At 36.0% G+C, this 24,395-nt stretch overlaps 1 protein-coding gene across 1 annotated transcript in view; it reads left to right on the top strand.

Annotated features, from left to right (window-relative positions):
• Window positions 1–24,395, top strand: part of Dnah12 (dynein axonemal heavy chain 12) — a 206,294-nt gene that overhangs the window by 22,080 nt on the left and 159,819 nt on the right. The window contains exons 8-18 of the mRNA XM_035452634.1: window positions 410–568; window positions 777–972; window positions 2,747–2,935; window positions 3,801–3,957; window positions 4,894–4,985; window positions 14,519–14,697; window positions 16,107–16,242; window positions 18,109–18,234; window positions 19,782–19,916; window positions 20,230–20,423; window positions 20,908–21,151. Coding sequence (XP_035308525.1) covers window positions 410–568; window positions 777–972; window positions 2,747–2,935; window positions 3,801–3,957; window positions 4,894–4,985; window positions 14,519–14,697; window positions 16,107–16,242; window positions 18,109–18,234; window positions 19,782–19,916; window positions 20,230–20,423; window positions 20,908–21,151 — 1,807 coding nt within the window. The remainder of the gene's footprint in view (window positions 1–409; window positions 569–776; window positions 973–2,746; window positions 2,936–3,800; window positions 3,958–4,893; window positions 4,986–14,518; window positions 14,698–16,106; window positions 16,243–18,108; window positions 18,235–19,781; window positions 19,917–20,229; window positions 20,424–20,907; window positions 21,152–24,395) is intronic.

Below are 24,395 nucleotides of genomic sequence, written 5' to 3'. Positions count from 1 at the left end.
GTGTTTTCTTTTTAAAATTTACAAAGATATTCTCTACATTAATCATCTCATTCTACTTACCTTACTAGGAGGACCTATGTGAAAAAATAATTAGCCTTGAGTAATCTTTGATATATGCCAGATAGATTTTCCTATAAACCTAAATTGTTCTTGCTTCTGTATTTTGGATAGCTGAGCTATAGTAAAGTAGAAGTTAGCCAGGCATACAGGCTAGCACCAGTAGTCTTTTCAGCCACAAATGATCTCTCTGATAATGTAGTTTCAAAACTGAGTGTGCAGACTCAAAAGACTTCCATTCTTGACTGCAATACCTTCCTCCAAGTCCCAAGCATTTTCACTTTAACATTAATTTCTTAAAACTTGGGGTTTATTGTTTCAATTGTGTTTAATGTGGTTTTTGTTTTTCCAGAGGACTAGATTATTCCAATCCTTGGCATTCAAACTTTGTGCAGGCAAGAAGCCAAATATTATCTAATTTGCACATTGTTCATCCAACTATGAAAGTATTACTGGAGCTTGGTTATACAACATTTGCAGATATGATTTTGCTGGACTTAACAGGAATTAGGTAAAATTTTATATGTATTTATTAAAACTTAAAAGTTGAATGACTCCTTGTCTGACATATTTTATTGTGTAATTTTAAAACTGGTTTATAAATCTTTAAAGCCTTCTTATATTTTAGAACTTTAAAATTATATCTTATGTGTTTCAACAATTGTATATAGAGACCAATCTGTCATTTGCTTGAACTATTTCCCTTTGTTCATCTATAGAGCTAAAGGACCAATTGATTGTGAAGCACTGAGAAATGATCTATCCATTCAAGCTAAAAAAGCAGAAGAGAAGATAATGAACACATGGTATCCAAAGGTTATAAATCTCTTTACTAGGAAGGAGGCACTAGAAGGCATTAAGCCTGAAAAATTGGATTCCTTTTATAACTGTGTTTCCATACTTATGTCAAATCAGGTATATATACTATTGTGTCAACTCAGATATATGTGCCATATGTATATTTTGAATGATAACACTTAAAATTCAGTACTTTAAATAAAATTCATTATATCACAGTGCAATGCAATTATTTACAAATAAAGTAAAGAAGGCCAAGGAAATGAATCATTAGGTAAAAGAGCTGGCCATACAACAACCCAGGTTCTACTTCTGGGACCTATGTAAAAAGCTGGATGCAACAGCCTGCACCTGTAATCCTACAGTAAGATGAGCAGTAGAGACAGGAGAATTGATCAGAAGTTTGCATAGTCAGTGCAACAACAGAAACAAGAGAGGCCCTGCCTCAGCAAGATGAAAGGAAAGAAATGACTCCCAAAAAGTTGTTTTCTGACCTTACAAAAGTACCATGGCACATACATGTGGCATGGCATGAAAATGCCTGTATTCACATATTACTATATAAATTTTAAAAATAAAGAAAATATTTTATTATAATTTTACTTAAATAAATGTATCAGTAAATACTCATTTTCTGAAGCAACCTAAAGTGAGAAGAGAACTGGTAATACAGCTCAGTGATATTGTGTTTCTGTCATGCACAAGGATTCTATTTCCAGGACCACTAAGCACATACATAATGAAGTAAAAACAAAGCAAGAGGAAATTATGGAAGCATGTGCCAATGAGTATCACCTAACGCATGCTTAAAGCTTATAAGACAGTTGTCTCTAGTTTTCCTGTAATGTGTTAACAGAAAGAGTAGCCTAGCAAATATATTTTTCTAAGATGGTTACTTTTCACTTAATTCTCATGAAACATTTCAGAATATTTTTGATCATTTTAAGCTGATAAACATAAAAAGAACATTAATCTTATACAGTTTTTATTTTATGGATCCCTTAAATTTTTACTATTTTAGACATGGAACTCTAGAAAATTAGTTTTGAATGAAAACATTCCTTTTCAGTGAAGAGCTCCAAAAGTTCACAAACTCTACCTTGTTTCTTTAGGAGGGTACAATACAAACATATACAATACAATACATAATTGGTAGCTGTATCTAACATGGCAATTCAAATATATAGTTTCCTTTCCTCCTACTGTTACTATCCTAAAGACTATGATTATTTAATGAAAAGATGAAGCCCATTTTGGAGATTGTTCAGATCCATGCATGTCCTCTGGGCCAAAAATCTAACAGTTGATTCTAAGTAAGAATGCAGTTTTCATACTTAGAAATGTTGTGCACATTTCTAAGTTACCATGGTTCTACCCTTGCCTTCACCAAGCAGTGTGATGGAAATCTGACTTTTTAGAAGGAAAAGTACCCTGAGTTCTGCTTACTGATTTCTGCAGTATAAATATTTTCAACATTTGGAATTCAAGTCCCTAAAACTTTAGCAACTCCTCAAATTTGTGATTATTTAACAGTTGGCTCTTGTGACTGTACAAGCTATCTTTAATATCAGTCCACTGTCCACTCTTGCCTTCAGGTGTGAGCCTTCCTAATCTCCAGGCTTCCACATATTGTTTGGTCATTTGAAACGTGCCAGGGACAAACTTACTAGTAAATGTAGAAATTCTATATTGTCATCTTCAGAGTGCTAATATTCTATTTCAAAATTTTGTTTGCATATATTATTCTATTTATTATTTAGACATTTATTAAGAGAGTTATATCTCCAGGAGAAAGCAAGTTTATAGAGATGATATAATTACACACAACTCATTTAAGGTAAAGATTGAATTTATACCTTCTGAAATAATAGTAATTTATGATGTCATGTAGCTAAAGGATCTCTTACGGAGAACTGTAGAAGAATTTGTAAAGCTCTTTGATCCAAAACACCAAGACAGGCTTCCAATATTTAAGATGGAATTGACATTTGATGACGATAGAATGGAATTTTACCCCACCTTTCAAGATTTGGAAGATATTGTTTTGGGTTTGGTAGAACGAATATCTGAAACTCTGCAGGTATTACTTTATCCTTAACCACTATGGATTCTTATACTATTATATTTCATAATACTTGAATAATTGAATCTCATTGTACTCTGTATAAACATAAAATATTACAGCTATTTCTTCCCTCCCAGTTATTGTAAGTTATAAAATGCTTTTTTCTTTGAAAACATCTGTTAATTGGAGATGTTTTCCTCATTTTTACCTTTTATTGTTCTGAACTAATACTTTTGTATGTGTCTTCTTGCTACTAAGTTGTGAATACCTTAAAAAGAAAATCTAAATCATGGTGGCACACCCCTTTAATCCAGGCACTCTGGAAGCAGAGACAGGTGGATCTCTATGAGTCTACGGCTAGCTTGATCTACAAAGAGTTTTCCAGGACAACCAGGGCTACATAGAGAAACTGTCTCAAAACAAACAAACAAAAACCAAAGCAAGATTTAACTCATATTTCTTTCTAGTACTTTTTAGTATTATTACCTTGATGTAGTTAATAAATACTTTTTAAATGGCAGAAAACTAACTAAACTTAAGGTGGTTTAGGTTCCTTTTGTGGTTGTTGTTCTATCTTTGAGGTTTTGAGTTTGTTGTTTTATCTTTGAGGTTTTGCATTTGGAGACATGGTGTCATTTTGTAGCCCAGGTTGTTCTGGAACTCTTTATCCTCCTTCTTTAGCTACATAGAGAAACTTTGGGGATTTAGATATACATCATGCTCAGCTCCAATTTAAGTTTTTATATTGGATTACAAACTATTTACTATTAAATTAGTACTTTTCATTGAGTTACCTTTTCTTGGACCACAGAAATTTAAAGAAAATGTTATAGATCAGTTAGATATGTGTGACATTCATTTCTGTTTTTATTTGTGTTAGAATGTCCAAACAGTACCTTCTTGGCTGTCAGGAACATCAGCACCTGTCAATCTTGACACAGAACTTCCAGAACATGTGCTACAATGGGCTCTTATTACACTGAAAATGGCAGTTTATCAGAACTTAGAAGGCGCAAGAGCACATTATGATTCATATGGTACATATAAAATATATTTTATCATTCTATTGTTAGCTAGAATTTGGGCAGATATCTCATTTTCTGGTATTGTTATGAAAGAACCAGAAACAAGCAGAATCATGGATTCAATAGTCATGGATCAGACCTAGAAACTTACATTTTGTTGTCTGGTTTGAGGGGTGACTGTTAATGCAGCAGGGTGATAAAGTCAAAGGAGAAAGAAAATGGGGATGTTGGAGTAATAAAGAAGCTAAAGCAAGGCTGAAATCAAGTGAGTTTGACCATGATACAGTGAGCAATATAGATAGCACAAATTGATCTTGTTTTTTTCTTTTTTTAATTTTAATTTTTTATTTTTGGGGGGAGGAGTCACAAGAGTGGGAGGATGGACATGGAAGGACTGGGAAATGAGTGTGATCAGGATGTATGATATGAAATTACCAAAGAATCAATAAAATATTTTTTTAAAGAGAATAGTTTTGAAAACCTTGAAGTTTCATTTTACTACACAAGTGTATCTGATGCCAGGATGGATAGTTGCCCTTTGACAGGCTATTGGCTAAAATTGTCTGCTATCTGACATAATTTATTCCTCTAAATTATTTTCAAAGTTTCAAATATTGTAGTACATTTAACATTTAAAGATACACACATGTTTGGGCAGACAGTTCTATTGCTCCTTTGCAATATACTAAATAAACTTGTCCTTTTGGCTTCAGAATCTATTTTACTTGGTTTACATCTTGAATCTTTAAACATTTTCATTAACTTTTTTAGGTTAGAATACAAAGTAATGGCTGTTAATTTTTTTCCTCTTCTCTAAATGTAATCTACATATGTTAATACCCTATTAAAATCATTCTTTAGTATTATCATAGTAGTTCTATGATAATACAAAATCATTTTACTATATTAAAATGTTATCCAGATTTTAATTGGAATATTAATTTTCAGTTGAAAAATATAACTGGCTCCTTGATGGAACTGCAGCAAAGATGGTAGAGACTTTCCAGACAGAAGACCATACTTTTGATGAATACACACAAGTAAGTGGTAATTCTGTTTTTTCATCTTTACTCATATATTATTTTTGTTTTTTGAGACAGGGTTTCTCTGTGTAGTTCTGGTTTTCCTGGAACTCACTTTGTAAACCAGGCTGGCCTTAAACTCACTGAGATCCACCTGCCTCTGCCTCCTGAGTGCTGGAATTAAAGGCATATGCTACAACTGCCCTGCCTTTATTCATATTTTTAATTAAAGTATAATTACATCATTACCTGTTCCCTTTCCTCCTTCCAGTCCCCACCCCCCTCAAATACACACATACACACACAGAGAGACACCACATACACACACACACACACACACACACACACACACACACACACACACACACACACACACCACTGACTCCTTTTTGTTGTTTGTGTGTATATGGTTTCAGGACTGATCACTTTATCTTAGCTAACCAATATGGGGCTCACCCCGAAGAGGCTATTTCTCCCTCTCAGTCATTAGTTGCCTGAGTGTAAGAGCCAGAATACCATATATCATGCTGTGAAACTATCTTCCCTATAAATAGTTACAAAAACAGGACCTGGAAAATCACAATATGAATAGACACTATAACTCATAAGGATAACTCTGTTTATTTTTAATGAATACTTTTGAATTTTCTTTAATTAGGATTTTTTTGCCCTGTGTATAATGCTTCAAATAATGTAAATAGAATTTCTTAGTCAAAGCATCATTTTAGTAAAGCCATTGATTTACCTCATAATTATTTTAATTATTCATTCAGTCATCTGTTGAGTTAATAAAATTTTATTTGAACATTTTAAGATGGGATTTATTTATTTACTTGTGTGCCATGTCGAGTCAGAAGAGTTGGTTCTCTCTCTATTATGTGAGCCCCAGAAATGAAGCCCAGGCACTTAGGCTTGAAGGCAAGCACCTTTACTTGGTAAGCCATCTCACTCACTCCTATATATTCTTTTTAAATCACCTTCAGTAAGATTTAAAAAAATATTTAAATGTTCTCTTCAGAAGCTTAAATTTGTCACTGAATTCTTAATGTAGAAATAGCAATTATGGCTGGGTGGTGGCACATGCTTTACTCCCAGCACTCAGGAGGCAGCGACAGGCAGATCTTTGAATTCAAGCCAGCCTGATCTACAGAGCAAGTTCCAGGACAGGCAGGGCTACACAGAGAAACTCTGTTTCAAAAGACAAACAAACAAACAAATAACAAAAGACAAAAAAGAAAGAAGGAAATAACAATTATGATATGTTGATATAAATATTACAATAACAAAATATTATGTGAACACAGAAGAAAATTGCTATTGTTTTTAAAGTTGAAGATTTCATGTAAGAAAAGGAACAAAAAGTGAGCAAGTGTGTGTGTGTGTGTGTGTGTGTGTGTGTGTGTGTGTGTGTGTGTGTGTGTGTGTGCCAGTTTGCATTAGACAGGGTCTTTGTGTTCACTATGTTGAACAGGCTAACCTGGAACTCACTATGTAGCCCAGGCCAACCTGTCTTAAATGCATGATCCTTTTGCCCCCAGCTCTCAAATGCAAGGATTACAGGAACACAATATTTGTATGGAGAAAGAAGGAATAGAGAAGAAAGCTGTGTGTGTGTGTGTGTGTGTGTGTGTGGTGTGTGTGTGTGTGTGTGTGTGTGTGTGTGTGTGGTGTGTGTGTGCGTGCGCGCGCGCGCGCACGCGTGCACACGCACATAAGTGCACATGTATGTGTACCTACCATGGCACTTGTGTGGTGGTAAAACAACACTATCAGTTCTATCTCTACCATGTCAATCCCTTCTCTCTCTCCCTCTCCCTTCCCTCCCCCCAAGCCCCCACCAGCTCCCCATTCCAACCCCCTCCACACCCCAGGGAGGGTAGGGCCCTCCATGGGGGCTCCCCAAAGTCTACCACATCATCCTGGGCCGGACCCAGGTCGAGACACATGTGGGATGGGCTCTCAAAGTCCTTTCTTACACCAGGGAAAAATACTGATCCACTACCAGGGGTCCCATATAGTGCCCGAGGCCTCCTCATTTAATACACATTTAGGGGTCTGGATCAGTCCCATGCTGGCCTCCCAGACAGCAATCTGGGGTTCGTGTGCTCCCCCTTGTTCAGGTTAGTTGTTTCTGTGGGTTTCACCAGCCTGGTCCCAACCCCTTTGATCTTCATTCCTCCCACTCTGCAACTGGGTTCCATAGTTCAATTCAGTGTATAGGTGTGGGTGTCGGCCTCTGTTTCCATCAGCCACTGGATGACGGCTCCTCATGCTCCCAATTAGCTCAGGAGATCCTACCCCTTCCCATTCTCCAGGGTTCATGCATTTTTCTCTTAGAGTCCTTCTTGTTTCCTAGTTTGTTTGGTGATGAGGATTGTAGGCTGGTAATCCTTTGCTCTATGTCTAAAATTCATATTTGAGTGAGTACTTACCACGTTTGTCTTTTTGTGACTAGGTTACTTCACTCAGGATGTTTTTTTTCTAGTTCCATCCATTTGCCTGCGAATTTCAAGATTCCATTGTTTTTTGGTTTTTGTTTTTTTTTCTGCTGAGTAGGACTCCATTGTGTAAATGTACCACATTTTCCCTATCCATTCTTCAGTTGAGGGGCATCTAGGTTGCTTCCAGGTTCTGGCTATTACAAACAATGCTGCTATGAACATGGTTGAACATATGTCCTTGTTGTATGAATGTGCATTATTTGGGTATATGCCCAAGAGAGGAATTGCTGGATCTTAAGGTAGAATGATTCCCATTTTCCTGAAGATCAGCCATACTTACGTCCAAAGTGGTCTTTCAAGTTTGCATTTCCACCAGCAATGGAGGAGAGTTCCTTTTTTCTCCACATCCTCTTCATCATAGACTGTCATTGGTGTTTTTGATTTTAGCCATTCTGGCTGGTGTAAGATGGTACCTCAGAGTTGTTTTGAGTTGCATTTCTCTAATGGCTAAAGATTTTGAGTACTTTCTTAAGTGCCTTTCAGCCATTTTAGATTCCTCTGTTGAGAATTCTCTATTTCTGCACCCCACTTTTTAATTTCATTGATTGGTGTTTTGGTGGCTAGCTTCTTGACTTCACTGTATATTTTGGAAGTCAGACTTCTGTCAGATGTGGGGTTGGTGAAGGTCTTTTTCCATTCTGTGGGCTGTCGTTTTGTCTTGCTGACTGTGTCCTTAGTCTTAACAGAAGCTTCTCAGTTTCAGGAGGTCCCATTTACTAATTGTAGATCTCAGTGTCTGTGCTACAGGTGTTATGTTCAGGAAGCAGTCTCCTGCACCAATTCATTCAAGGGTATCTCCCACTTTATCTTCTAGAAGGTTCAGTGTTGTTGAATTTATGTTGAGATCTTTGATCCATTTGGCCTTAAATTTTGTGCATGGTGATAGATATGGATCTATCTACAGTCATCTGTATGTCTGAATCCAGTTATGCCAGCACCATTTGTTGAAGATGCTTTCTTTTTCCATTGTATAGATTTAGCTTCTTTGTCAAAAATCAGGTGTTCATAGCTGTGTGGGTTAATATCAGGGTTTTCATTTCGATTCCATTGGTCTGTCTGTCTATTTTTGTGCCAACACCAAGCTGTTTTCAGGACTATGGCTCTATAATAGAGCTTGAAGTCAGGGATGGTGATGCCTCCAGAAGTTCCTTTATCATACAGGGTTGTTTTTGGCTATCCTGGGTTTTTGTTTTTCCATATAATGTTGAGTATTGTTCTTTCAAGGTCTGTGAAGAACTGTGTTGGGATTTTGATGGGGATTGTGTCAAATCTGTAGGTTGCTTTCGGCATGATTGCCAATTTTATTATGTTGATCCTACCTATCCAAGAGCATGGGAGATCTTTCCATTTTCTGGTATCTTCTTTCATTTCTTTCTTTAGAGACTCAAAGTTCTTACTGTACAGGTCTTTCACTTTTTTGGTTAGTGTTACCCCAAGATATTTTATGTTGTTTGTGGATATTGAGAAGGGTGATGTTTCTCTGATTTCTTTCTCATTGCATTTATCATCTGTATATGGTAGGGCTACTGATTTTTTTAGTTAATTTTGTATCCTGCTACTTTGCTGAAGGTGTTTGTCAGCTGTAGGAATTCCCAGGTAGAGTTTTCTGGGTCACTTATGTAGACTATCATATCATTTGCAAATAGTGAGAGTTTGACTTCTTCCTTTCTGATTTGTATTCCTTTGATCTCCTTTTGTTGTCTCATTGCTCTAGCTAGAACTTCAAGGACAATATTGAAGAGGTATGGAGAGAGTGGACAGCCTTGTCTTGTTCCTGATTTTAGAGGAATTGCTTTGAGTTTCTCTCCATTTAGTTTGATGTTGGCTGTTGATTTGCTGTATATTGCTTTTATCATGTTTAGATATGTTCCTGTTATCCTGTTCTCTCCACAATCTTTATCATGAAGGAATGTTGGATTTTGTCAAAGGCTTTTTCAGCATCTAGTGAGATGATCATGTGGTTTTTCTTTTTCAGTTTGTTTATATGGTGGATTACATTGATGGATTTTCATGTGTTGAACCATCCTTGCATCCCTGGGATGAAGCCTACTTGATCATGGTGGATGCTTTTTCTGATGTGTTCTTGGATTTGATTTGCCAATATTTTGTTGAATATTTTTCATCGGTGTTCATGAGGGATATTGGTCTGTAGTTCTCTTTTTTAGTTGTATCTTTGTGTGGCTTGGATATCAAAGTAATTGTAGCCTCATAAAAAGTTTGGCAATGTCCCTTCTGCTTCTATTGTGTGGAACAATTTGAGGAGTACTGGTATTGGCTCTTCTTTGAATTTCTGGTAGAATTCTGCAGTGAAGCCATCTGGCCCTGGGCTTTTTTTTTGTTTGTTTGGGAGGCTTTTGATGACTGCTTCTATTTCATTAGGGGTTATAGATCTATTTAAATTCTTTATCTGTTCTTGATTTAATTTTGGTATATGATATCTGCCCAGAAAATTGCTCATTTCCTTTAAATTTTTGAATTTTGTGGAGTACAGGTTTTCAAAGTATGACCTGATGATTCTCTGGATTTCCTCAGTGTCTGTTGTTATATCCCCCTTTTCATTTCTGATTTTGTTAATTAGTGTGCTCCCTCTCTGCTTTTTGGTTAGTTTGGATATAGGTTTGTCTATCTTGTTGATCTTCTCAAAGAACCAACTCTTTGCTTCACTGATTCTTTGTAATGTTTTACTAGTTTCTACTTTATTGATTTCAGCCCTCAGTTTGATTATTTTGTGGTGTCTACTCCTCTGTGGTGAGTTTGCTTCTTTTTGTTCTAAGCTTTCAGTTGTTCTGTCAATTCTCTAGTGTGACTATTCTCCAGTTTTTTCATGTGGGCACTTAGTGCTATGAACTTTCCTCTTAGCACTGCTTTCAAAGTGTCCCCTAAGTTTGGGTATGTTGTGTCTGCATTCTCATCAAATTCTAGGAAGTCTTTAATTTCTTTTTTTATTTCTTCCTCGATCCAGGAATTGTGCAATTGGGTTGTATTCAATATCCATGAGTTTGTAGGTTTTCTGCAATTTGTATTGCTGTTGAATTCTAACTTTAAAGCATGATGGTCTGATAAGATACAGGGAGTTATTTCAATTGTTTTGTATCTGTGGAGGTTTGCTATGTTGTCAAGTATGTGGTCAATTTTAGAGAAGGTTCCATGTGGAGCTGAGAAGAAGGTGTATTCTTTTGTGTTTGGATGGAATGTTCTATAGATGTCTGTTAATCCCAATTGGGTCATAACTTCTGTTAGATCCTTTGTTTCTTTGTTAAGTTTCTGTCTGGTGGTCCTATCTAGTGGTGAGAGTGGGTGTTGAAGTCTCCTACTATAAGTGTGTGGGGCTTTTTGTATGGTTTGAACTTTAGTAATGTTTCTTTTCCAAATGTGGGTGCCTTCGTAATTGGGGCATAGATGTTCAGGATTGAGACTTCATCTTGGTAGATTTTTCCTGTGATGAGTATGAAATGCCCTTCTTCTCTTTTGATTGGTTTTAGTTTGAAGTCTAATTTGTTAGATATTAGGATTGCTACACCAGCTTGTTTCTTGGGTCCATTTGATTGGAAAATCTTTTCTCAACCCTTTACTCTGAGGTAACGCCTGTCTTTGAAGTTGAAGTTTGTTTCTTATATGCAGCAGAAGGATGGATTCTGTCTTCGTATCCATTCTGTTAGCCTGTATCTTTTTATAGGCAGATTAAGACCATTGACTTTGAGGGATATTAATGTCCATTGATTGTTAGTTCTTGTTTGTTTTGGATTTATTGGTGATGTCATTGTGTGTGGATTTTGCCCTCCTGTTTGTTTTTATGTTCCATAAAGTTGGATTATCTATTGCCTATGTTTTTGTGAGTGTAGTCATTTTCATTGGGTTGGAGTTTTCCTTCAGAACTTTCTGTAGGGCTGGATTTGTGAATATTTTTTTTTAAATCTGGTTTTGTCATGGAATAACTTGTTTTCTCCATCTATAGTGATTGAAAGCTTTGCTGGGTACAGTAGTCTGGGATGGCATCCATGTTCCCTTAGTGTTTGTAGGACATCTATCCAGGACCTTCTGGCTTTCAATGTTTCCATTGGGAAGTTGGGTGTGATTCTGATAGGTCTGCCTTTATATGTTACTTGGCCTTTTCCCTTTGCTGCTCTTAATATTTCTCTTTATTTTGTAAGTTTGGTGTTTTGATTATATGTGGCAAGGGGACTTCTTTTTGTGGTCCAGTCTATTTGGTGTTCTTAAGCTTCTTGTACTTCCATAGGCATCCTTCTTTAGGTTGGGGAGTTTTCTTCTATGATTATATTGAATTTTTTTTGTACCTTTGAGCTGTATTTCTTTCTTTTTTTAATATTTTCTTTTTTAATGAAATATTTTTAAGCATTTATTTTTAAGATTTATTTATTCATTATGTATACAGTGTTCTGCCAGCATGTATGCCTGCATGCCAGAAGAGGGCACCAGATCTCATTACAGATGGTTGTGAGCTAACATGTGGTTGCCGGGAATTGAACTCAGGACCTCTGGAAGTGCAATCAGTGCTCTTAACCTCTGAGCCATCTCTCCGGCCCCTCGAGCTGTATTTCTTCACCTTCTTCTATATCTATTATTCGTAGGTTCAGCCTTTTCACGGTGTCCCATATTTCCTGAATATTTTGTGCTGAGATTTGTTGGACTTGAGATTTTCTTTGGTAGATGACTGAATATCCTCTAGCGAGTCTTCAACACCTCAGACTTTCTCTTCCATCTCTTGTATTCTATTGGTTATAGTCACATCCTTAGTTCCTGATAGTTTATCCAGCATTTCTATTTCCAGCATCCCCTCATTCTGTGTTTTCTTTATTGTTTCTATTTCAGCTTTCATGTCTTGAACTGTTTTGAGTGCTTTCTTCATTTGTTTGGTTGGTTTTTCTTGGCTTTCTTTAGATTCTTTAAGAGAATTACTTATTTCTTGAATTTTTTTGTTTGTTTTTTCTTCTATTTCCTTAAGAGATTTTTTTTTGTTTCCTCTTTAAGGGTCTCAAACATCTTCATAAAGTAGATTTTTAAGTCTGTCTATTTTTCTTCCTTTGTGTTGTGCTTTTCAGATCTTGCTGGTGTGGAGTTCCTAGATTCTGGTGGTGTCATATTGGTCTTTCTGTTGTTGAGTGTGTTCTTATTCTGTCTTCTTCCCATCTCTTCTTCCAGTGGGTGCAGGTGGGGGTCTCTCTATCTCCTCTTGTCACCAGGTGGTGTGTGTGGGCCAAGACTTCAGTGTCTGCAGCTCTGGATGGTCTTGCCTCTCATGGTAGTCTCTTCACTCAGCAGGGGTTGGGGTGTTGGAGGGGGAAGAAAGAGTGAGGTGTTTCTGGACTCAGGGAGATCCTCCCTGTCTGGGCGGATCCACTCTATGCCAGGCTCAAGGTCAGAGAGATCTGGTGGGAGGGTGGGGGAGTTGGGCAGGAGTCGGGCAGGAGCCCGACTTATATTGATTTCTAGTTTCATTGCGTATTCAGTACAATTCCAAGTTTTCAAATTTTGTTGAGATTTGTTATGTAATCTGTTCCTATGAGTTATGCTATCCCTATGAGAATAAAAGTCCTATGGGTACACTATTATACCCAAATTTCTCATGAGTTCTGGGAATCAACTCAGGCCTTCATGCTTGGCAGCAAGCAGTTTAACCATAGAGTCATCTCCCCAGCCCATCCGTTACTCCATCGTTTGGTTGTAGAATTTAATCCATTGATAAATTGCTGATAGATAAGGTCTTATATAGCTATATGATAACTTGTTTTCTGTGTCACCTTCCAATGGTTAAGTGACATTTTTATTTCAGATTTTGTGTTTCAGAGTATCTTTGATGAGTTTCATTTTTCCTTCTTATATTCATATTTTCTCTATTTTCTTGAACATATTGAGCATATTTGAAGTATACTACAGGAAGATTATGCCTTAAGACTTTTCCACTTTCCCCCAGCATTTTTGTATTATATAAACCTAGCATTGTTTAATTTTGTCTCATGACAAGTCTATATGAAACATAATATAGTGATTGCATTTTTGTGGTTTTCTCTCTCATTGTTGTTAAATTCATTGATACCCATTGGTTTCTATTAATATCAGTACTATTTATTTTTTGTTATATTTTCATCTAACCAAAAGGAAAGTATTCAAGATAATCATTAAATTAATGTTCTCTGATCCATTTGACAATGAAAAGGTTAAAGCCAATTCATTAAATACTTCAAAATGCAGAAGAATATGATAGCTTTGAGATAAAAATGAAGGAAAATCTTTTCATGAATGAATAAAAGGAACAAGATGTTTGGCTTGGGTGGAATAAGGATAGCAAGGATGAAGGTTGATAAAAGCATTAAAAGAGGATTGTGACATTAAGTCAAAGATTGTTCAGAGTTTGGAAGCATGTTTCATTTGCACAAAATGCAGGATATGTTGTCAAAGTTTTATTTTATACTACTTTAATTTTTGAATATCATCCCAGTTTTTAAGTATTAAGAAATTGATATAAATTTCAAGATCTTGGATCTTTGGTAATGGTAGACTATAATATCTCTGTCCTTCTGTACTAATTTAGCACAAAAAGTTTCTTGTATTTCTTTTCCTAAAGATTGAATTAAACCTTCAGAGATATATTCAATAGTGTCAAAAGCAAATATATGCAGCTGCAAACACTATAGCATACTATACTATACTATACTATACTATACTATAGCAGTGTACAGGTTTGTTCCTAAACAGATTTGAATTGAAGAAACTTTGTGAAATATGCAGATTTTGATGTTATAGATGTCAGCACACTCTGTATTTACTAGTAGATCAAATTCCACCATAAAGGAACAAGAACTTTTAGGCACTGACTGTGTATGTAGTTCAGCGGTAGAGCACAAGGTCAGAATCCTCAGGCCCTGGGTTTAGTCTCAGCACCAAAAGGGAAAAAGTTTGTGTAACAAAAGGAATGTGAGTCACTTAGCAAGAATAATATATTATGTGATTAAGAATTTCATCATAATATAGTGCTATAAAACCACAAATTATAAAATCCTAACTTATTTTTTAAAACACTCTTCTTTAAAGTTTATAGAAAAGTTTTTCAGCCTTGCTTCTGAAATAATGCTTTTGCCTCAATGGGTTCATTATCCTATGGTTCGTTTGGACTGTGAAGACTTGAAGACAGGCTTGACAAACAAAGCAAGAGCCTTTGCAAACATATTATTAAGTGACATAGCTTCAAAACATAAGAAAGAAAATGAAGCGTAAGTAAAATTAATTACTCTATTAAGAATAACAGGCCAAATAAACATTTTACTAAAAATTACTCTTGTTTAAAAAAATGAAAGATTTCTGGGCAGTGGTGGCTCATGCCTTTAATCCCAGAACTTGAGAGGCACCCTGGTGTATAGAGTTAGTTCCAGGACAACCATGGCTACAGAGAAACCCTGACTTGCAAACCCAAAATATGTAAAATATTATACACACACACACACATATATATAGATATATACATAGTGTTTCAAAAACCAAAAAAAGAAAGAAGGAAGGAAATAACAATTGTGATATGTTGATACAAATATTAGAATAGAGATTAACAAAGTATTATGTGAACACAGAAGAAAATTACTATTTTAAAATAAATAAGGATTTATTTAAAATTCAAACAAAAATTAAATAATAAAATTAATATTAAAAATAAAACCAAAACATTAAAATATGTACATGCACCTTTTTCAGCCTAGCTGGACTTTTTCCTGATATTTCTAGTGGTAGCATAGAAAGGAAATCTGAAAAATACACTTTTGTTGAATAATGATACAGGGTACCTAGATTCACATTTCTATACATGGGATAGAAGTTTAAAATATATAAACAAGGATTTGATCTTTTTCTTTGCTATACTATTATATTTCACAAGGACATGAGCTACACCCTTTACATTTGTTTTGTATTACACAGTCCATCGAGATGAATATTAATAGCTTCATTTTATAAATATAGAAACTGGATCTTGAAGTTTGGCCTAAATTCATAAAACTAGTTGTCTTAGTATGCTTTTCATTGCTATGATAAACACCATGGCTGAAAACAATTTTGGGGAGTCAGGGCAGGAACTCAAGGCAGGAGCCTTGAGGCAGGAAGTGAAGTAGCAACATGGAAGAAGTCTGCTTACCTAAATGACTTGCTCCCATGGCTTGCTCATCTTGGTTTCTTGTACAAGTCTCTCCTGTATCAATCAATCAATATACCCCCAGGCCAGTCTGTTGGAAGCAAGTCTTTAGTTGAGGTTTCCTCCTCTCATATGACCCTAGTTTATGTCGAGTTGACAAAAACTAATGGCATCCCAGCAGCAGCTGAGACAGGATTTAGATTAGGGCAGTCAGAGTTAAGTTCTGCTACATTGTTTAAATCACTCTTGAAAAGAATTTAAGAGATCACTAGAAAAATAATGAAGTATGCCGTAATTTCAAATGAAAATATTACCTTGATTTTTATTGATATAAAGTATGGTGACATCAGACAAATAAGCTTAAATATTATATGATTCTTAATGAATCAGCCAGTTGTTTTTAGGATAGAGAGTTCCAGTTTTATAATAATCATAGCACATATTTATTAAATATGCTGCAAATTACTTGTCTAAGTAGAGTCAATCAGAGTGTTCTGTTAGTATTTGCAGTGAATTTGAAGCAATCAAAGATCATGCTCTACGAGTTCCTGAGACAACAGAAGAAATGATGGAGCTAATATCTTATGTAGAAAAAGCCCGAACTTCAGGAATTCATGATTTGGGTGTAAGGATCCAGGTAAAAAAAAAAAAACTAAAATATAAAGTGGGTTATTAGTATTGACACTCCAAGGTTAAAAAAAAATCAGAATAACCCAAAAGGCCTTACATGTGTTCTTCTGGTACACCCATTGCTCTTTCTCCTCCCTCCATTATAGGCGTCTGCTGTCTTTCTCCTCCATCCCCTAGAAGCTCCTACTTGATTTTCTCTGAAATGATGTTTTTGATCTTCTTTAGTTTCATCAATTATGTTTATATTCTTAAACAATATGGAATTTAAAACTTTTTAGACTTTCTACATCTAATATTAGTCTTAGAACATGCACAAGATTCTTTACCCATTCAAATAAATTAAACTTTCATTCTATTTGGAAGGCTTTATATACTGCAAAACATGACAGATTACGAAAATCACATCAAACATAATTTAGGATGTTGTAAAACAAGTAATTCCTACCCAGAGAAAGAATAGAACCATCACCCACCCCTGGCCTATCAGCATGTGAATACTGTCTTCACTTTGTTTGTGTTCACTTTCTTACTCTTCTTTATAGTTTTATCAACTAAGTGTGCATTTCTAGTAAACATGGTTTATTTTTGTCTGATGCTGATATTTATCCAAGAGGAATCATTTTGTTTGTATTCTTTTGCACATTACCAGCATTATATTTGCTGAGAACGCCAGACCCATTTTATATTTAGTTACATTTTAATTAATGCAGTAATTAATTAGAGTGGGGTGTGCACATGCTTAGACATATGTGTGGAGGTCAGAGAACAACCTAAGGGAATTGTACCCCTTTGTGTGGTTCCCAGGAACCTAACCTAGGTTATGGGGCATGGCACCAAGTGCTTTTCCTTCTGAACATGTTGTCATCCTCAACTTTTTAGAAGTGTTACAGCACTGCTGTATAACATCTGGATCAATGGTATCCATAATGATCCTGCCTCTCCAATTAGGTATATCTACTGTGTTAGGTATTTTTCCTTTTCCATTCACACTGGAGCTCTTCTGGACTACTGCTATAATACTAAGTAGTCAAAAATATGATAATATTGCTAGCAGGTAAAGTAAAACAAAAGATGAGAAAGTATTTATCATCAGAGATTAAAAACAAGTCATAAGAACAAAAAGAATTTAAGTTTTTTTTTTGTTTTTTGAGACAGGATTTCTCTGTGTAGCTTTGTAGACCATGCTGGCCTTGAACCCATGGAGATCCTCCTGCCTCTGCCTTCCCTTCTGAGAATTTAAGATATTTTAAAATTAAGTTTCAAAGATTGCCAACTTTTAAAATCATGGACAAAGAGGACAGAAGAGTTACCTTTATAATTAATTATATTAAGTCAATAATCAGAGAAAAATAATTTCATGTAAGGGAGTGTGTGTTTGTATGAGTATGTATGTATGTATGTATGTATGTATGTATGTATGTATGTATGCCAGAAGTCACATCATATGTCTTTGTCTATCACTGTCCTCTTTGTGTTTGTTTAGACAGAATTTCTGTCACTGAATCTGGAGCTAACATACACAGTCTGGTGGTCAGTAAGTCCCTTGGATCCTCCTGTCTCCACCTCCCACATTCTGGCATCACAGGCACACACCACCATACCTATTTATTGTTGGTGCCAGAGATCCAAACTCAGGTATTGTGTAGTAAGCATTTACCCACTAAATCATCTTCCCAACCCCAGGTGAAAGCACTTAAAAATTTTTAAAACCCACATTAAAGTACAGTGTATGACTTGAGGCCAAATAAATGTATGATAGGTATTAAAATACCCATGTGATTTGGACAGTGCATAAAATATTAAATTTGAAGGAATATTAGAAATTGTTGACCCTGTTCTTTTTCATATGATATATCTAGAGTTTCTTTTGTAGGAATCTAAACGGCAAATGAGTTACTTTTTAGATGTTTTTCTGTTTCCACAAGAAGACTTAAATTTAAATGCTAGTGTCCTCATGTGGCCTACACAAATTAACCCTGTCTTTGATGAGAATGATGAAGTAAGTATATTTTTAAATAATTTGTGTTCTGAAAGTTTTAATATTACATCGCTCTCCCTGCCCTGTGTGTGTGTGTGTGTGTGTGTGTGTGTGTGTGTGTGTGTCTGTGTGTCTGTGTGTCTGTGTGTCTGTGTGTCTGTGTGTCTGTGTGTATATGTGTACACTATGGCATGCATGCAGAAAGTTAGTTGCCAAAGTTAGTTTTACTTCCACCTTGGGGGTCCTGGGTATAGAACTCAAGCCATTGAGCTTAGTGGCAATCACCTTTACTGGCAGAGCCATCGTACTGTCCACATTCTGACATTTTAAGTACAGTGTGGATTTTAATTTTTATACCAATTTGCCATCTGACTTTAAAAACTCCATACCTGTTATGGTCATGCCAGCCTAGAACAGGCTTCTAGGCTTAACTCACTGGGTTTGATAAGTATAGGATGAACAACAAAGAGGTCAGAACTGTTATGTAATTAGTACAAGCATAAATTAAGTGATTTTCATTTACTAAGTTATTAAGTACTCATAAAATCCCAGCTGCTTCCATTTGTACTATTTTATAGATGATTAAAATATCATTCAGAGAAGTTGATTAACTTGCTCAAATTTATAGAGATTGGAGGTGTCAGACTCAGGATTTTATATCAGACTGAATATAGTTTAAAATTTTTGAAAAGTAAACAGTCAGTTTTAACCTAAATTGTGAGACAAAATAGAATAATGACAAAAGTCATGGGATAGACAAGGTTTTAATCTTGACTTTTTGCTTTTACAATCTTGTGACTTTGTTATGCAAAACAAAATATTGATTTTCATATATCAATTTCTTTATCTTTGCAGAGAAAATAATAATGTGGAAAGGGTACTTAATGGCTCTTGATATATGATATATGTATGCTCAATAAATAGTAGGCTTTAGTATTATATCACAATATATAAAATAATCAAGCTATATAATTAGCTATTTTTGGGGGGGTTTTCGAGACAGGGTTTCTCTGTGTAGCTTTGGAGCCTATCCTGGCACTCGCTCTGGAGACCAGGCTGGCCTCGAACTCACAGAGATCCACCTGCCTCTGCCTCCCGAGTGCTGGGATTAAAGGCGTGCTCCACCAACACCCGGCCTAATGAACTATTTTTATATTTATTTTTTAATTTAAATTGGAAACAATCTCGTTTTACATACCAGTCCCAGTTCCCTCTCACTCCCCTCCTCCCATGACCCCCACTGACCTCCTATCCCACCCCCAGGAAGAGTGAGGCCTTCCATGGGGGATCATCAAAGTCTGTCACACCATTTGGGGGAGGGCCGAAGAGATGGCTCAGCTGTTAAAGGGTAGTCTCACACATAACCAAAAATATAATTAACAGTTTTGAGTTTTGAAACATCTAGGAAAATTTGTCCCTGTGATTAACTCTTTGCATTTTTACACCAGTCATTAAAGACAATGATTCTGTTTCCATTTTCTCTAAATTACTATAAAACATTCATATTTCTATTTCAAAATTATTTTCTTTCTACTATGTTAACATCATTAAATGATCTTTTTAAAAAGCTCATTGAGAATGCTAAACTTTCAAAAGAGAATGAACTAATAGCCAAGAGAGAAAAACTGATTTTGGAAATAGAAAAGGAATCGCGTCGCATGGAAGAGTTCACGGAGTTTGCAGAACTGGACCGCATGCAGCAGGTCAGATACATACTTAGAGCTGTAACTGTGGCCACCCACCGGTTAACACAGGGCAGATGAACATATTTGAAAATGTAGAGGAAACATGCATTTACCATGTCGAAGGTTTGCTTGGTTATCAAACCTGGTATCTGTGACTTAGTTTACTGTAATACAGTGTGCATAACCATATCCTGTTCATCACCATGGTGATGTTGTGAAGTAGATATTTAACATAGTTGTATAAATAGGAGAACTTTCCTTATGTAATATTATGCAATCTTGTTATTATATCATCTGGATATTTCTGGAACAGACATTTGTTTGCTTTTAGTATGTGATGGATGTAAGACAACTACAGAAACGTATTCAGGAATCAGAAGAAGCAGTTCAGTTTATTAATAAAGAAGAAGAACTCTTTAAATGGGAATTGACAAGGTATCCTGAACTGGATAAATTAAAGGTCAACATTGAGCCCTACCAGAAGTTTTTTAATTTTGTTTTGAAGTGGCAGAGAACAGAAAAACGGTAATTATTGGTAATGTAATATAAAAATAAGCAAATAATATAAAAAAGTGTATAAACATAAAGCATTTCTTGTTAAAAGTTTACAAGCAGGACTTATTCATTTACTTGTGTGAAAAGTAAATATCATATAGGAGAGCCTCAGATGATGCTAATGTGCCGCTGGGCCTTATAATAGGACTTCTGAGTCTTGCTTGGATTTATCAGAGTCAGTTTGCATTTTATGTGACTAGTTTACTGACACATACACAAAATGAAAAGCATTTTACTTGAGTAGTTTTAGTTAGCTGTTTGTATTCTGATGCATATTTTAGCACAGTCACTGTAGTTTAAATGATGATGTTAACTCTATCCCTTTACCATCATTTCTACCTGTGTGCCTCAGTTGTCTCTCTTATGGAAAAAAAATGAGTTCACACAAAAGTTTCTCAATACTTATGTATAATTCAAAAATGTAAGTTTTAAATTATTTTTTCTTTTGATTCAGGTGGATGGATGGAGGGTTTTTGGACCTTAATGGGGAAAGCATGGAAACTGATGTAGATGAGTTTTCCCGAGAAATTTTTAAGACACTGAAATTCTTCCAAGTTAAGCAAAAGAAAGAATTACAAGAAAGAAGAAAGGCAGCAAGAAAACGATCTTTGATGGAAGAGAAGCCCGAAGAAGAACCAAAAGAGAATCCTACAATTACTATGTGTAATACAGTAATGGAGCAGATAAAGGCTTTTAAGGTATATGTGAATTTAATGGCATTTAAATATTATACATCTCTTCTCAGTACCATGTTGTATGGAGGCCAGAGGACAACTGTGGCTGTCATTCCTCAGGTGCATGTGCATGCATTCCTTATATATGTGTATAAGTCAGAAGACAACACCTAGGAGTCATCTCTCTCCTTCCTCCATGTGTGTTTTGGAATTGTACTCATGTCATCAGTCTTGTTATGCAGCCCAACCTGTCCTGTAATGCAACTGGGGGGCCAGCCTCCTAATGTGGGAAATTACCAATATGGAGTCAGGTAAAAATACAAGGGATTTTAATAGGGAAAAGCCTTACTTACAGAGCCATCTAGCCAGCCGGCAGGCAGCAGTCTGTACAGCAAGCCAAAGTGAAAACATAGGCAGAAACCCAACACCTGAACGTCCCTCACTCTACATCACCCTGACATGCCCTCGCAGGTGTGGTCAGGCACACCTGTAGCCAGCCCCTAAGCAGGCGTGGCTACAGCATCCCCTACAATTCCCCTTTTAGTCTAAAAGAGGATTAAAACTTAACAGTGTAAAGTATCCAAAATTAACAATCATAAAGGTGAAATATAAGAAGACACAACAATCTGCTTATTTCATATCCTAACTATTTTAACTAAACCCTAAAATCATCTGAAAGAGGTTTCCAAGCCTGAACACCTCCTTCCAATCCCAGCCATAAACAATAGGAAGCTATCCCTAACTAGGTATATACAGTATCCTAAATGACAACAATGGAAAGGGAGCGTAGCATCCTCCAAGTTAATTCCTGCTGAAATGGGATGACGACATCCTTGTGGGGTCATGTAGGAAGAAAATGTTAGTATAGTGAAAGTCTTGAATGTATCTAGTCCATGTTTGATGGGATTCGCTTGATTGAAGATCTTGCTTGAAATCCTCAACTTGATTGAAGTCAGTACCCGAAGCTTTGGTCAGAGTGTCAGTTGAAATGGAGCAAGTTGGACCCAGTGCAGTCAAGGAGGTGTGGCCCATTTTCTTTCCAGGGTGTCCAGGGATTGCTATCAGGCAGGTCTCCGTTGGCTGTGTGGGACTCAAACATAAACAATTAGCAGAGAAATGTTTGCTTGTGTAAGTATGAATACTAGAAAAGGCAACCATGGGAGCATAACAATTGTGAGAGGGTATACACCTTGAAAGAAAGAGCCAAGAAAAGACAAAGACAGTCCCCACATTCTTCTCTTATTATGTATTACATCAATTGGCTTCTTGATACAATACAGAAACTCTAAAGTTTAGTTAAACAACGTGCTTGGATTTTAGAGGAAGAAAGCCAAATCCACCTCTAAATCCAGCATTGGTTTAATTGAATAGGGACTAGGAAATAAAGAGAAATAGAGTTCTCTGAGATACATCTGTAAAGTTTTCTGTATGGCACATTCCTTTTGTTTGATGGTTATAGCTACCTTCTCTTCTTAAGTATCTACCCATGTAGTGTCCTTTGACTTCTGGAGATGAGTTTTCCTGTGAAGATAAAAGCAAAACACTTCACTTTCCTTTGGGAGGTTTCTATTTAGTTTATGAGGTATACCTTAGTAGAATACCTGTCATTTCTCCTCATCAAGAGGTTTTTCCTTTTCCACTTGAATCTTGATCAACTTTGATGGTATCCAAAGTTTTTCTTCTCCTCTGGAAACCAATGCAAAACCCTTACCCCATTGTAACACATGTCCTGGTTTCCATACAGAGGTTAGTACATCTTTGAAGTATACAGGCTGATTGAGTTCAGCAGTTTTTTCTGTAGTCCAGTGTCTTTCCGAAGCTGTTTGTCCTTTTTCATTGACATTAAGAAAGTTTAGTGCTAATAAAGCATTATGAAACCTATGTTTGGGGGGTTTAGTCTTCCAAGAGTGTTTGTTGAGTATCTCCTTAAGTGTTCTATTAGATCTCTCAACCACTGCTTGTCCTGTAGGATTGTGTGGTATACTGGTGACATGCTTTATGTTATAGTTATTTGAAAAACTGTTCCAATTTTGTGGAGACATATGCTGGAGCATTGTCAGTTTTTATTTGTGCAGGTATACCCATAACTTCCATCACCTCTAGCAGGTGTGTAATAACAGAATCAGCTTTTTCAGAGTTAAGAGCAGTAGCCCATTGGAACCCTGAGAATGTGTCTATAGTATGAATCACATATTTCAAATTTCCAAATTCTGCAAAGTGAACGACATCCATATGCCAAACCTCATTTCTCCAAATGTCCTTAGGATTACAACCTGATGGCAATGGAGTTTGATTATAAAAGGAACAAGTAGGACAGTTTCTCACTATCTCCTTGGCTTATTGCCAAGTGATGGAGAAGTCATTTTTCAAACATTTGCTATTTACATGATGTTTCTTATGAAATTCTGAGGCTTCTAGCACACTTCCAATGAATAAATGATCAATCTCGTCATTGCCTTGTGCTAGTGGGCCTGGCAGACTTGTATGGGATCTGATATGTGTAATGTATATAGGATTACTTCTGTTTCTGATTGTTTCCTGTAATTGTATAAACAGTGAAGTTAATTCTGTATTATTAGGAACGAATTCTGAAATCTCAATGTGTAACACAACTCTCTCTGCATATTGAGAATCAGTAACTATATTAAGAGGTAATTATGTAAAATCCATAAGTACCATGAGAATTGCATATAATTCTGCCTCCTGTACAGATGTATATGGGCTTTGAACTACTTTACTTACCTCACCTGCTTTATAACCTGCCTTACCTGATTTGTTGGCATCAGTGTAGAAGGTAAGAACTCCAGAAATGGGAGTTTGTCTTACAATACGTGGAAGAATCCAGACTGTCTTTTTTATGAATTTAATTCTGTCAGTTTTGGGATAGTTGTTGCTAATCGGTTCCAAAAAGTCATTAAGAGCTATTTGCCAGTATTCATTATCCTTCCACAAGGAGGAAATTCCTCATTAGTTAAAGGTACTATAATTTCTGCTGGATCTTTTCCAGTCAGTTGACAAAGTCTTAATTTTTCCCTTTAAAATCAAATCAGGCTGGGCATTGGTGGTACACGCCTTTAATCCCAGCACTCAGGAGGCAGAGGTAGGCGGATCTCTGTGAGTTCCAGGCCAGTCTGGTCTCCAGACAGAGTGCCAGAATAGGCTCCAAAGCTACACAGAGAAATCCTGTTTTGAAAACCTAAATAAATAAATAAATAAAATCAGAAATCTTTTCTATATATGTCTTTAACTTTTTATTCTGTTTATGTGG

The sequence above is a fragment of the Cricetulus griseus genome (genome assembly GCF_003668045.3).
Source record: "Cricetulus griseus strain 17A/GY chromosome 1 unlocalized genomic scaffold, alternate assembly CriGri-PICRH-1.0 chr1_1, whole genome shotgun sequence".
NCBI classification, from domain to species: domain Eukaryota; kingdom Metazoa; phylum Chordata; class Mammalia; order Rodentia; family Cricetidae; genus Cricetulus; species Cricetulus griseus.
Note: the sequence above shows the minus strand (reverse complement) of the source record. Positions and strands in the feature narration are given on the sequence as shown.